The sequence below is a fragment of the Leopardus geoffroyi genome, chromosome A2 (assembly GCF_018350155.1).
Source record: "Leopardus geoffroyi isolate Oge1 chromosome A2, O.geoffroyi_Oge1_pat1.0, whole genome shotgun sequence".
In the NCBI taxonomy this organism is placed as follows: Eukaryota; Metazoa; Chordata; class Mammalia; order Carnivora; family Felidae; genus Leopardus; species Leopardus geoffroyi.
Window position 1 is genome coordinate 26741560 of NC_059331.1, and position 15776 is coordinate 26757335.

General features: G+C 36.8%; 1 protein-coding gene across 15 annotated transcripts in view; it reads right to left on the reverse strand.

The window, feature by feature from the left end:
* Positions 1 to 15776, reverse strand: part of CFAP20DC (CFAP20 domain containing) — a 230554-nt gene that overhangs the window by 108738 nt on the left and 106040 nt on the right. For all 15 annotated transcript variants that reach the window (XM_045493411.1, XM_045493403.1, XM_045493402.1 and 12 more), the window contains one exon: positions 15263 to 15419. In XM_045493411.1, the coding sequence (XP_045349367.1) occupies positions 15263 to 15419 (157 nt within the window). The remainder of the gene's footprint in view (positions 1 to 15262; positions 15420 to 15776) is intronic.

The window sequence follows — 15776 nt, forward strand, 5'->3', positions numbered from 1 at the left end:
TATTTGTCATCGACATTTAGAAAATCAATATAAAGTAGTTGAGTAAATAAACTCTCGAGATAGAAAACATTTGGAAAAGTAAATAAACTAACTCCAGATGTATATCTGACATATCATTCCAAACTCCTCTGAGGTAGAAAAAGGTAATTTCCACAACAATGCTAATATTGATAAACTAAGATTTTATATTAAAAGAGGTAGAGAAGGCTAAAAGGCCCTGAAATAAAATGTTGCATTCTCAGTCACATAATGACAAGTCATGGAAACTTGAGCTTGTGGGGACTGCGTGGATGGTATAGGGAACAATGCCGCACAAAGTTTGAAATGTATCTCAAACAAAATCTGAGTTACCAACTAACGAGAAATAAGCAGCTAACCCCTGGGAATCAAAATTCGAAGACAGAGACTATTACAAAACTCCAGTCTGAATTTTACAGGAATGTGGTTGACATGCAAATCAGATTTCACAGTAAAATGCTGTGTCATCTCTCCTTTCTATGTACCTACTCTCCCTTTGCACCCATGATTGTCTCACTACTTATTAGATTGTTCATCGAGGGAAACTGTGGGCAGTATAAAACCTGAAATAGAAGGCAAAATCAAAGAAAAACTATTGGTTTATTATTTTAAAATAAAGACTATTAATAAGCCCATTTACCAACTACTGACTCTCAAACTTTGTGGAGGAATACATGGAAAGGACCTTTAGTCTCATTTTTGTGAAACCAAACTATGAAAGAGCTTCCCGACCTGGGAGTTGGATGTTCTGATAGACTGGAGTGGAAGTTAACTCGGCTCCCCACCACCCAGCTCACCAATAAATATCCCTTCTCCATGTCCAATTTCTAGGTCACTTTATTTTTTTAGCATTCATGGCTTAATTAAAAAATAAGAATTCTAAAAACAGCATAGATCCTACATACAAATTAAATAGTGCTAAACTGTGAGTACATAGAGGGCATGGTCTGCCTTCATTCATTCATTTACTCATTTTATCATTTAGCAAATACTTATTGAGCCTCTCCTATGTGCCAGGAGCTTATCTAATGGCTGGGAATCTAGCCAGAGTGACCCTGTCCCTGGTCTTCTTGGAAACTCACATCTAGTAGGGAATATGAAATAAATTATACTATAAATAACAATTTAATTGTATTTTGTTAAATGTTCTGAAAGAAAAGTTCCAGGTGTTATGAAAGAGGTAATGGGTCTCAGGGAAAGTCTTTTCTAATAAGGAGACATTTAAGCTGAGTCATGTAAGATAAGCAGAAAGTGGCCAGCTGAAGTAGATGGGAGTGATCATTCAGGTGGAGGGAACACAGCATTTGAAGACTCTGAAAGCAGAAGGGCTGTAGTGCATTCTAGGAACTGAAAGAAAGACAATTCTGCCAAAGGATTCTTAGTGTGGGAGAGAGACCAATGAGAGAATCCCGATGGTGTATCACCATCTGGCTCAAAGGGGATGCTCAGTAAACGGTCATGATGAAAGCCCCTTAAAACAGCTGACCTAGATTACAAACAGCTGCCAAGTCCTCCACTTTTCATCTTTGGTTTTTCTTTGCTCGGCTATATCCTGAGAAGTATGCCATGCACACATTCTTTCGATACCCCATCTTTCTCCCCAGATGGCAGATAACAAATCAAGCTGGTAATCAGACACTAAGGGACCAGGGACTATCTGCATTGTTCTTCCAGACAAGTTGTATCTTCTGTAACAGACTGTGTATGGAAACATGCAGACTGCTTGATTAACGTTGAAAAATGACACAAATTTTAAAGTACTTTTGCTAACAAATCTGAAAGAAAACAATGTTGGCTGGAGGGGTCAGCTCAAAACGGCAAAATGGTACATGAAGGAGAAGACTATGAGAAAACTTACAGATCTGCTCATGCAGCATCAAAACACAACCAGATGGTGGGTTTTTTGCTGTCTTTTGCTCCCAGTATGAGTTAGAATGTTTGAGTGACTCTGTAGCCCTGTTCGGCTTTCTTTGGCCATAATGCCATCATAAAATGAATCATTCTATAGGCGTTGAATACCACTGATGAGGCTCTTAGCTAGCTTTAAAAATTAGTCATCAATTTTAATATATGTATAAAGCACTTTGTGCATTAAAAATCATCACCCCCATTTTATTGGGGGGGGGAATGTCTTATAAAATAGTGACATTTACTTAATATTTTAATGTTTATTTATTTTGGGTGGGGGAGGATCAGAGAGAGAGGGAGAGAGAATCCCAAGCAAGCTCCAGGATGTCAGTGCACAGCCTCATGCAGGGCTTGATCCCACCAACTGTGGGATCATGACCTGAGCTGAAATCAAGAGTCAGATGCTTAACTGACTGAGCCACCCAGGTGTCCCTAAAGTAGTTAAATTTATAGACGTATCAGTTTCTGAGTTCTCCTAATTCATATAATTTAAATAAAGATTAATTTCTTAATAGTTCAGTGGTCTCAAGACTCAACCATATTCATCTTATTTATCTGAGAACAGCCTGTAGTACCTAGCACAGTGATTTTATATATAATCTCACCTCTCTGAAACACCAGTGGGAGCCCAGTAGAAACTACAAAAGTCTTTAACTGCCAAAATATTTGTCTTAAGTTTGTTTGGGCTGCTATAGAACAGAACACCATAGACTGGGCATCTTAGAAACAGCAGAAATTTATTTCTCACAATTCTGGAGGCTGGGGAGTCCAAGATCAAGATACCAGCAGATTTGGCACCTGATCTGGGCTGTTCCTATTCCTGGTTCAGAGACTGTTGTTTTCCTACTCTTACCTCACATGGCAGAAGAGGCGAGGGAACTCTCTGGGTCTCTTTTATAAGGGCACTAATCCTATTCATGAGGGCTCATGACCTAAACACTTCCCAAGGCCCCCACCTTCAAACACCATCACATTGGGGATTAAGTGTCAACATAGGAATTTTAGGGGGACACAAACATTTAGTCCTTAACAATATTGCTACAAAGTCTGTTTAATTTTTATTTGTTCATTCACTCATTTGCCATGTAACTGTCAGATTTTCTCTGGGCATGGCAGAGGTTTGAATCCTGCCCTTATGGAGCTCACTGTATAACGCAGAAAGATATTAAGAAACAGTATAATATAGTGGTTAAAAGCACAGCTCTGAATCAAGGCATCCTGGGTTCACATTCTAGTTCTATCACCTATTAGCTGTGTGACTTTGGCGTGCTAGTTTACCTTGCTGTGCCCTGGTCTCCTTATCTGTAAAACATGGATTAAAAAAATAATGCTAAACTTATAGGGTTATTGTGATGATTAAGTAAGTTAGTGTATATAAGGGCCTAAGAACACTGCCTGGTACATATAGAAGTGCTTATTTTCAATAACAAAGACTTATGTCAATTATTTCATTACAATGGACACAAAACCACCATGTCTTAGCATGTGGTTTTTATAATAAAAGGTCTTGATGTTTAAAGGGGTAAATAAGCCTTAAGTACACCAGACACTTGGCTATCCTGAAATGAATCATGCCCTTAGTTTTTTTGAAAATATTTTGTTGATGGGAAATACACATTAATATAAAATTAAGCATTTTAAAGTGAACAATTCATTGGCACACAGTCCATTTACAATGTTGTACAACCACCACCTTTATATATATAGTTCCAAAAACACATTTTCATCATTGCAAAGTAAAATTCTTTACCCATTAGCCAGTTTCTCTCCATTCCCTCCAACCCCCATCCCTGGCAACCATTCTATATGGATTTATCTATTCCAGACATTTCATATAAGCAGAATCATACAATATGTGACTTTTTGTCTGTGTGTATGATACATACCATGTTTTGTTTATCCATTCATCTGCTGATGAACATTTGGGCTGTTTCTGCATTTTGGTCATTGTGAATAACAGTGCAGTGACTATGCATGTACATGTATCTGTTTTCTATTCTTTTGGGTATATACATAGGAGTGGCACTGCAGGGTCATATGGTAATTCTGTATTTAACATTTTTAGGAACTGCCAAACTGTCTTCCATAGTAGGTGGATTCCAATTTCTCCACATCCTTGCCAACAGCTGTTTTCCATTAAAAATAAAAATTATAGCCATCCCAGTGAGTGTGAAGTAGTATCTCATTGTGGTTTTGATTTACATTTCCCTAATGACTAAAGATGTTAAGCATTTTTTCATGTTTGTCAACTATTTATATATCTTCTTTGGAGAAATACTACAGTAGCTAAGTCCTTTGACTATTTGTTAATTGGTTGTGTGTATTTATTATTGAGTTGTAAGAGTCCTGTCAGATATATGATTTGTTAATATATTCTCCCATCCTGTAGGTTGTCTTTTCAATTTCTTAATAATGTCTTTTGATACACAAAAGTTTTAAAATTTTAATGTCCAATTTATCTATTTTTAAAATTTTGTTGCTGTGCTTTAGGGTCAGTCATATCTAGGAATCCATTGCCAAATCTAAGGTCATAAAGATTAAGTTCTATTTTTTTCCTAAGAGTTTTATTTAGCTCTTAAATTGAGGTCATTGATTCGTTTGAGTTAATTTTTATATATGGTGTGAGGTAGGCGTCTATCTTCATTCTTTTGCATGTGGGTATCTGTCCCAGAACCATTTGTTGAAAAGTCTCTTCTTTCCTAATTGAATGTTCTTGGCACTCCCATAAAGAAATCAGATGTATGGGTTCATGTCTGGACTCAATTCTATCCCATTAGTCTATATGTCCATTCTAAATGTACCAAACTGTTTTGATTGCTGCAATTCTTGAGGCAAGTTTTGAAATTGGGAAGTGTGAATCCTCCAACTTTGTTCTTCTTTTTCAATATTGTTTTTGGCTATTTGGGTTCCCTTGCAATTCCATATGAATTTGAGGATTGGCTTTTTCTTTCTGCAAAGAGGTCACTGAAATCTTAAGAGAGATTGCACTGAATCTCTAGATCTCTTTGGGTAATACCAGCATCTTAACAATATTGTCTTCCAATCCATGAACATAAGATGTCTTTCCATTTATTTAGGTATTCTCTAACTTCCTTTAGGAATGTTTTGTAGTTTTCAGTGAACAAGACTTTCATTTTCTTGGTAAAATTTATTCCTATGTATTTAATTATTTGGGATGAATATATAAATGAAATTGTTATCCTTAGAGTTTTTGAGATATGAAGTCCTGTTAGAAATAATATATAAAATACCTACTTATATAATTGCTAATTTTTAAAAAAATGTTTATTTATTTTGGCGGGGGGGAATGCGCACACATGAGCTGGGGAGGGGCAGAGAGCAAGGGAGAGAGAGAATCCTAAGCATGCTCCACGTTGTCAGTGCAGAGCCTGATGTGGGGCTTGATCTCATGAACTGTGAGATCATGACCTGAGCCAAAATCAAGAGCAAGAGTCAGAAGCTTAAATGATTGAGCCACCTAGGCACTCTTAACCTTTCATTTTGAGAGAGAGAGAGAGAGAGAGAGAGAGAGAGAGAGTGCACATGTGAGCAGGGGAGAGAATCTCAAGCAGGCTCCACACCTAGCATGGAGCCCGATGTGGGGCTTTATCCCACAACTCTGGGATCACGACCTGAGCTGAAATCATGAGTTGGGTGCTCAACCGACTGAGCCACTCAGTGTCCCTACAATTGATATTTTAATCAGAATAGTTCTGTGTCTTGATATATAGATATTCATAACCCATTTTTGTGGGATCTACTATTGGCTAGGCACCTCTGCTATACTGAGATCTTACGCCTTTTCTTGACCTGGGGTGGTTTACTAGGCAAGGGCAATCTGAGTTCAATTCCACTGCAGGAAGGAGTGGGCATGCAGCCTTAAACTGATGAAATCTGATAGGATGTGCACTCACCTGACCTGGAGATAGAGAGGCAGAGAAACTCTCAACAGTGTTAATTATTAAAAACACTAAACCATTCCAGTTACTGAGGAAGGCAAACTTGTATACTGTTGAGGAAGGAACAGTCAGAGGCCTGGCCTAGAGTTCCACCTTCCTGACCTCAGCACAAGATACCTCATTTCCATGGGCCTTATTTTCCTCCTCTGTGTAATTAAGACATTGGATTAGATGATCTCTAAGGCCCTTCCCTGCTCAATGAGTTCATTATGGCAAGATGTCAGTATTTCTAGTTTTTTCTCTGGCCTTTGAAGGGATAATTTTCTTCACATTGCTTGACATTCAATAAAGGCTTATTGAATAGAGACAGTGACTGAATGAATAATTGAACAAACAATTAGCCAACCTTTACTTCATTAATTCATCAGACATGTATGACAGATTACCAACACCAGGCCATGTGCTAGAGATAAAAATATGGAGACTTAACCTATGCCCTCAAGGGGCTCTCAGTCTGAAATTATACTTTTAATTATTCTATTCTTGCATTTCTCAACACAGAACACATGCCCAAGTGCTGATATCTTATTTTATTTTTTAAATTTATTTATTTATTTTGAGAGTGAGCACATGCAAGTGAGGGAGAGGCAGAAAGAGAAGGGAGAGAGAATCACAAGCAGGCTCCATGCTGTCATGCAGGGCTTCATCTCACAAACCGTGAGATCATGACCTGAGCCAAAATTGAGAGTCAGAGGTTAAAGCAACTGAGCCACCCAGGCGCTCCACTGTTGATATTTTAGAAAGAACACTGAGCTGGGTGTCAGAAGACCCATAAAGTCATCAGTGACAGAGTCTAAGTCCATGCCTAGTGGATAATCACTTGTTCTTTCCTCTCTCGTTTCTCCCCTCTTGTTCTTCTCTTACCTATGTGTGTGTGTGTGTGTGTGTGTGTGTGTGTGTGTGTGTGTATATATATATATATATTTATTTTTTTAATGCAGAATGATACAAGTTAATCAATAATTCAGTCATGCAAATGCTTAAAAATGCCAGTCCATGTCCCCTTGGGAACCATAAAAGTCATAAATTCATTTGAACCAGCATGCTTTACTACTTGTTCAGCATAAGCCATTCCTCCGGGCAAGTGAAAAACTGGTTAATTTCTTGTTTTAGGGTTCTAGTAATTCACTTTCTATTATATTGCACTGTGTAAACAGAGAACAGCAATGGAATCAGGCAACATTGCCTAGCATGGGTGAGTTTAAGAGGTTCTAGAATGAAATGCAGCAGTTTAAATAAGCCAAGGACAACAAAGTACTGAGCTTAAGTAACATTTAATACAATATCTTTAAATAAAATCTCAGAATGGAATGTAAGAAACAGGAAAAAGAGTTTCCTAAGATAAAAGTCTCAATACTATGACTAACAGATCTGTCTTTGAAGGAGCACTACTTTCAGTATGAAAGACAAAGGGACATCCATAACTTATCGAATACAGACATGTTTAACATGGCCGGTCACCAAATCGTGACATTCTTATTCCATGACATGTCTTGCCTTTTTTTTTTTTTTTTTTTTTTTTTTTTTTTTTTTTTTTAAGGAGGCTCCAGCCCAGTGTGGGGCCTGAACTCATGATCCGAGATCAAGACCTGAGCTGAGACCAAGAGTCAGATGCTCAACTGACTGGGCCACCCAGGCACCCTCCCCCTGCCCCCAGCTTTCTAAAATTTCCCCTCCCTTCCACCCTCCCAAGAAGGGCAGTACACTGTAGTAATTAGGAGTATATACTCGAGTCCTAATGACAGGCTTCAAAACCTGCCTTTACTACTTAACAGTTGTGTGACACTGGGCACATTATCTGACTTCTCTGTGCCTAAGTTTCCCTATCTATAAAATGGGGATAATAGTAACATCCACTTCATAGAGTTGTTATGAGCATTAAATTAAGTTCATATATAAAGTGTTTAGAACACCTACTGCTCCTATTAGCACCATAATCATCACTGCTATCACTTCTGCTGCCAACCTCCTTGGCCAGGGACACTCATTTTGCCCCATACTGTTATCCTTTCTCCTCTTTTATCAAATGTCTTCATAAGTATTCTTGTATACTGTTTATGTTTCTAGTGTCTAAAATTACACAGTGAACTTTCAGGGAAGGAAATTTGCTCTACCTCTTTATGTCACACAAAACATGCAGCCTAGTAATAGAATATTATATTAAATCATTACTCCCACCCCTGCCATGTACCATACTGAACTCCCTGTTCCTTGAACACATCAGATATATTCATGATACCCTGCCTTTATGCACATACACTCTTTCCTCTTTTAGAAATGCTTTCTTTTCTTGTTATCCATTTTCATTACCTGGGAAATTATTATTTTTCCTTCAGGATATATTTTGGAAATTTATTTCTCTAGGTGAGTATAGACCAAACACTGCTCTATGGATAGATACTGACCCCTGAAGTCATTTTCACTGGTCTGTGGTGAAAATGTCAGCCTTTATTCTGAAATTAACACCTTCCTAATGTGTGTGTGTGTGTGTGTGTGTTTAAATGTCTTTTCAATTAATGAAATGATCAGAATAATTGTAGTTTTTCTTTTTTTGTTTGTTTTAATGCTCTGATTTGGCAAATTCAAAAGTTGGCAACTTTATGTCAGTCAATTTTTTCTTAACTTGGTAGGTCTGTGAAATCAAAGTGCCTCTCCAGGTGGCTTTCTCAAATAAGAGGTAAGTGCTCCAGACTCTCCTCCCACTGCTTGTTAAGCCCATTAGTTAAGTTTCTTCCAGGTATAACAATCTACATGTACGTGTAAATCTTCCTGAGAGATCCCAAGCTTCTCAAAGCAGAGGCTGTGTCAACCCAGTGCCTGATTACAGGAGGCAGATAAATGTTTAGCATCTACACAATGAATCATAGTTTTTATCTTGTCACATACATTTTTATATTTTATTGGATCTTCACAACCACCTCATAATAATTAATGAGGAAACAATGCTCAGAGATGTTCAGAACTCACACAAAGCACAAAGTTGGTACATGATCACAGCAATGGACTGTGGGACCATTAACCTGTATCTTTGGCCTCTACAATACCAATTTAACTTCTCCAAGATGTACTTGGTTTACACACCTTATGCTTTCAGTGGGAATGTAATAGTATTTTGCTTAACCAAGGAACAATTATTATCCTCACTTTACTGATGCAGAACCTGAAGCATAGAGATTGGGTGAGCACTTGTACAAGGTTAAGTCCTGGCAGCTAAGTGAGGAATATGGGGTTATATTCCACAGCACCCTGAACCACAGCATGCCTCCCCAAGTCTATTTGGAACATTTGAGGCAATCTGAGATGCCACATTCATAAGGCTTTTTTTCAGTCCTTCTGAAAAACTAAAAGAAATCATGCCAATGTTTGTTCTTGGAATTTTTTACAGATTACCCATTCATTTTAAAAACTGATTATAAAACAAAATATGTGTATATTGTTCAAAAATACAAATGGTACTACAAGATTATGAGACAAAGTCATCATTCCCTGACTGCTGCCCTCCCCCCTCACTCATCCCCCCAGGCTCGCAATGCAGAGGCAACTATTCTGAAGCCTCAGCAATAGCTTCTATCTTCTGGTACTTATTTGTTTATAAACAGTAGCCTCATATTGGCATTTCTGCACTTATGCTTTAGATAATATCTCTGACTTCCTATTTTGGAAAAAAAAAGATTTAGCACTGTTAAACTACCATACCACCTTCCTTCCCTCCCCACATCTTTCAAATAGGATTTTTCATAATTTTTGGATAACTTATTATTTAGTATGGTACATTATTAAGATTATGTACAAAAATTGTGCCAATAGGCAACTATTTTTAAGGCAAAAATCTAAAAGGTGGACAACACCAAATGCAGGCAAGGCAAGAGTTACTCTCATTCATTTCTGGTGGGAATACAAAATGGTATAGCCACTTTGGAAGACAGTTTGACAGTTTCTTAAAAACTAAACTTACTCTTACCCTATGAACTGGCAGTCATCCTCCTTGATATTTACCCAAATGGGTTGAAAATTTATGTTCATACAAAAACTTGCACAAGAATATAGCAGCTTCATTAATAATTGCCAAATTTTGGAAGCAACCAAGATGTCCTTCGGTAGGTTAATGGAAAAACAAACTGGTAATACAGACAAGAGAATATTATTCAGCCTCAAAATGATATGAACTATCAACCCATGAAAAGACATGGAGGAACTTTTTAAAAAAATGTTTATTTTTGAGAAAGAGAGAATGAACGAGCAGGAACGGGGGAGGGGCAGAGAGCGAGAGGAAGACAGGGGATACGAAGCAGGCTCTGTGCTGACAGCAGAGAGCTTGATGTGGGCTTGAATCCACAAACTGCAAGATTATAACCTGAGCCAAAGTCAGATGCTCAACTGATTGAGCCACTGAGGCACCCCTGGAGGTTAAAAGGCATTTTACTAAGTGAAAGAAATCAGTCCAAAAAGGCTATATGTTGCATGATTCCAACTATGTAACATTCTGGTGAAGGCAAAACTATGAAGACAATAAAAAGACCAATGGTTGCCAGGAATTAATAGGGAGGGAGGAATGAATGGGTAGAACCTAGAAGACAACGGCAGTGAAACTATTCTGTATGATAGTATATTGTTAGATACATGTTATTATTCATTTGTCAAAACCCACTGGGTATACACCACTAAGAGGGAATGCTAATGTAAACTATGTACTTTGGGTGATAATAAAGTGTTTATGTAAGTTCATTAATTTTGGCAAATGTACCACTCTGGTATGAGTGGCTATAGCTGTGGAGACTGTGCATATGCGGGGGTAACGAGGACATAGAAATTCTTTGCAATTTGCATTCAATTTTGCTGTGAACCTAAAACTGCCCTTAAAAATAAAATGTTTTTTTTTAAAAAGCTGTACAGGGGCGCCCGGGTGGCTCAGTCGGTTGAGCCGCCGACTTCGGCTCAGGTCATGATCTCACGGTCCGTGAGTTCGAGCCCCGCGTCGGGCTCTGTGCTGACAGCTCAGAGCCTGGAGCCTGTTTCAGATTCTGTGTCTCCCTCTCTCTCTGCCCCTCCCCTGTTCGCACTCTGTCTCTCTTTCAAAAATAAAGAAGCCTTAAAAGAATTAAAAAAAAAAAAGCATTAAAAGCTGTACACATTTAAGCCATGTAATATGCTATGATTACGTTTCTTTTCTTGTACAACTTTTTGTTTTCCTTAGGATTGATCACTTTTATTTTGTGATAGATTTTTGTACACACCCCACATTAATTCTTCCCAAACTCCCTATTAGCACTATAAAATCAAATCAACTTTACTTTCCATGTTCAAACACATCATATTGTATCAGATATATTCTTTTCCTAGAGACTTTCCTCTTGAAAGCCTCCATTTTCCTGCTGAAATCTGGACTGTTTTCTAGATGTGCTGAACAAATGTCATCCTTTGAATTCCTTTAACCACAATTCTGAAAATTCTCTTTGCTTTTCTCTGAAATCTTGTTTCTTGGATCCCACATAATCCTTTTTCTTGATCTACTCCTTATATTTTATGGAGAATATCTTCCAGATCTTTTCTGACAAAGGATTTAAATAAATATAAAATTTTGAGACCTTGCATGTCAGCAAACACCTTTATTTTGCACTCAATTAATTGTTAGACTGGATGGGTGTAAAATTCTAAGTTGAAAGTAATTTTTCCTTATATTTTGAAGGTATGGTTTCAAGGTCTTCTACCATCTAATGTTGTTGTATGAAGTCAGACATTATTCTTATTCCTACTCCTTTGTATGCAACTTCAATTTAAAAAAAAAATTCTGGAAGCTTTAATAATCTTTTCTTTTTTTCCCTCCTATTCTGAAATTACACAATGGTGACTCTTCTTTTTTTTCTTTTTCTGTTTTTGATGAGCTATGTCAATCTGAAAACACCTGACCTTTAATTTTGGGAAATCTTCCTATATATCATCCCTCCTGTTTCCTCTAGTCTCTCACTTAGAATCCCATCATTCTGTTGATGGGTCTCTTGGACTAACTTCTAATATTCTTAACATTTGGATCTTATTTTCAGTCTTTCGGGCTTCTTAAAAAATTTTTTTTTGTTCTAAATCTTTGAAGAAAGACAATACAATACAATCTCAAAATAGCTATATAGTTTCTGTGTCAAAATGTCCAGTATACACTCAAAACTTACTAGACATATTAGGATACAAGACCAAGAGAAAAACAGACAACAAAAACAGACCCACAGGACAGACAGACATTGGAATTGTGAGCCATGCCTTTTAAAATAACTTTGCTTAATATATTTGAGAAATTAAATAATGAGATGGAGAATTTCAGCTAAGGAATGGAAACTATAAAAAAAATCTAATGGAAATTCTAGAAACAAAAAATATAATAACTGAAATTAAGAATGCCAAAGTATGTGTTTATTTATCTTCTTGACAAATATCTAAAGAAATGCCTATCTAGAAGCTCCAAGAGAAATGTAGAATGATTCTAGCAGCACTATTCAAAATGCCTAATATGGACAAATAAATTGTGGTACATTCACACGATGCTATACTATGTACATTAATTAAGTTAGCAATATAGGTGAATCTCACAAACACATTTTACACAAACACATTAAAATACATGTTAAAGAATGTATATTTGGAAAGAATATATACTATATGATTCCACTTAAATAAACTTCAAAAATAGGTAAAATTAATTTAAATTGTTAGAAGTCAGGAGAGTGTGACCTCTCAAAAGAGAGAGGGACATGACTGGGAGGGGATTATGAGCAGGGATTCTAGGATGTTTGTAGTATTCTATTTCTTGATCTGGATGATGGTTACAGAAATGTGTTCACTTTGTGGTAATTCATAAAGCTGCACACTTATGATTTATAAATGTTTTTAAATTATATTAAAGGCTTATAAGATAATAAACTTCAATAAAATACAACAAGAACAAATAACTCCTATTTTATAGATGCAGTGTTTTCTTAACTTTGAGAAAAGCATGTATCTATTTCCTACTTTATCTATTTCCTTCTTTCTGTTAGTTCTTGTGTCTATCTAACATGTATCCAATGTATCTGAGTTGAAAAGTTCTCTGGATCAGTTTCTCCAGAGAAGAAATATCCTATTGTTTGCTTATTTGGAGTTAGAAAGGGAATCTGGGATCCGTTAGCAGTCCATATGGAATTTTACACAATTTCCTTGTTTTTAGCCACACTCTTTTATTTCCTGCCTTTGGCAGGGGGCTGCCAATTCTTGAGCCCCTCTGAGCTTCTACATTATGAATCTCATTGGTGAATCTCTCTGTAAACCCACTAGTTTCAGCTTCCTCTGCTCTTCTAAGTCAGTTGTCATTCCTCAATCTTACAAAATTTATGAACACACTTTGTCTGTTGTTAGCTACTCTTCCATAATTTTCATCCTGGTGGGTTTATTGCCATTTTTAGTCCTATAATTTTAGTGGGGTTTGAGGAAGGATCAGAGATAAAAACATGTATTTAATATGCCATATTTTGATTTACTCTTTTCCTTACATTTATTTAAAAATATTAATCAGGTTATGATTTACCTCCTATGATCTGATGTAGAATGCACATACATTTCTATAAATTTTGAGGTTTCTTATTAGCTGGGTGCTATTTTTTTAAAAAATGAAATCTTTTGCTTTCTTGTATAGCCTTTTTAAAAAAAAATTTTTTTAACGTTTATTTTTTGAGAGACAGCATGAGCTGGGGAGGAGACAGAGAGAGAGGAGGTCACAGATTCTGAAGCAGGCTTCAGGCTCTGAGCTGTCAGCACAGAGCCTGATGCGGGGCTCAAACTCATGAACCATGAGATCATGACCTGAGCCGAAGTTGGATGCTTAACTGACTGAGCCACCCAGGTGCCCCTCTTGTATAGCCTTTAAATGGTACATAAGATGAGTGGCTGGACTTCCTGCCTTGTAATCTCTCTGGGAGCTGTTAATGCACTGCTCTGTTTTGTTATCAAATGAAATTTATAGGCACAGTTTCTTGTTCCACAGAGTGAACCACACAAGGATTTCTCAGACACTCATCCAGACAGAGCACAAGTCTAAAGTCTACTTTATACAAACTTCTAAGAAATCACCTTTGCCATCTTATGTGCTGCTCTGTTTCCTGGGCTTCTAGAAAAATTGATTTTGTTAAAAATAATCCCAGACAAAAATCAAAAGGAAGCATCAGTATTCTCTCAATACTTTCAGTTGTTTAAGACTATCTTAGGAGAGTTTGTGCCATCTTATAAATTCTGGACAGTTCAGTTATCTGCAGAATATATTTATTAATCATATAATGAATAATCAATGTATATATTTCCAATCTTTCTACAAATAATATGAGGAATAACTCAATCATTTTTCTATTTTAACATGATTATTGGAAAATTAATATATAAATGTAATTTCTCCCAAATGAGTTCATGAAATAACCACAGAATAATGAGATAGTATACGTTGGACAATAGCAGAGCTTTTTGAATGTTGACATCTTTTGAACACCCTTGTTAATTTGGTGATTTTACTACATCAATGAGTCCTATCTCCTTAGTTGGAAATCAGACATTTGCTTTGTTAGCCTCCCTTGCAGCATGTGACCTAGCCTCTACAAGTCAGACAGTATAGTCAGACCTACAGAGTCTTTGCCCAGTTGCAGTAGCTATTGGGGGTCTTCCGTTGAGCAGTCCTTTGGTGGGAGCTGCGTTTGTTTTTGGCTGTAGCCTCTAAGCCTGATTTTCTGGACATCCTTGAGATTCTATGAATTGGCTAATTTCCTTAAATAAATTCTTTTTTCTGTTTCAACTACATAGACAGGACTCCATCGCTTGCAACTAAGAACCTCGACGGATTCGCATGGTAAGTGCTATCATAAACAAACAAGAAAAATAACCACAAAAATAAAAAAGATATCTTTGTGACATTCAGCTATACTTAAACACGTGATTCAGAGTAAAGAATGACATATGCTACAACATGGATGAATCATGAGGTCTTAGGCTAAGTGAAATAAGCCAACTATAGAGAGACAAATACTGTATGATTTTACTTATATAAGGCAACTAAAATAACTAAATTCATGGAATCAGAGTAGAATGGTGGTTACCAGCAGTTGAGGAGGGGGGAAAATGGGAGTTACTAATCGATGGGTTTTGGTCAAGATGAATACACTCTAGAGATCTGCTATACAGCATTGCACCTGTAGTCAACAATAACATGTTATACACCTAAAAATTTGTGAAGAGGACAGATCTCATGTTAAGTGTTTATTCCACAATAACATAGAAAAACCATTTCCATGTACTCATACTATCCAAAGGTGTGTCTAATTTTTAAAAACACATTGGAGAATTTAAAAATCTTGGTAGCAATTTGAACATACCGTCTTTATCAGCAGTGTCTTGAGGCTTGCATTTTAAAGTAAAGATCTTCCGTAGCTTACAGTTAGCAGAGACAATAATTCCATCCAATGACTGGAAAACTGCTCCCTTGAATATTTCACTGGTAAATGCTACCAAGTCTATACATAGATTGCACCACTAAAATAAAGGAAAGAAGGGTAAGTACTTTTCAATAATCACATAGGTGAACAAGCCATCTATATGTAGGTAGTCCAGAGAGTGGAGGCAATTATCTGGATCAACTTGCCCCCAAACAACTTTCCCCCTTAAGCAAATCTCTATTTTGGCTTCAGTTTTCTTAAAAATTGCATTGATTCTTCCAAAGAAGTCATCGTAATCTAAACTATACATTGGTCATCTGGCTGTAGAGTTCTCATTACAAGGCAAGATTTTGACAACTTTGGGAAATAACTCTGGATCTGTAGGCAGTATGCTAGTGGGAAGCTAATTGCAGGTGCGTTAGACCACTTAAATCTTGAAAATCAGGGATAAGTA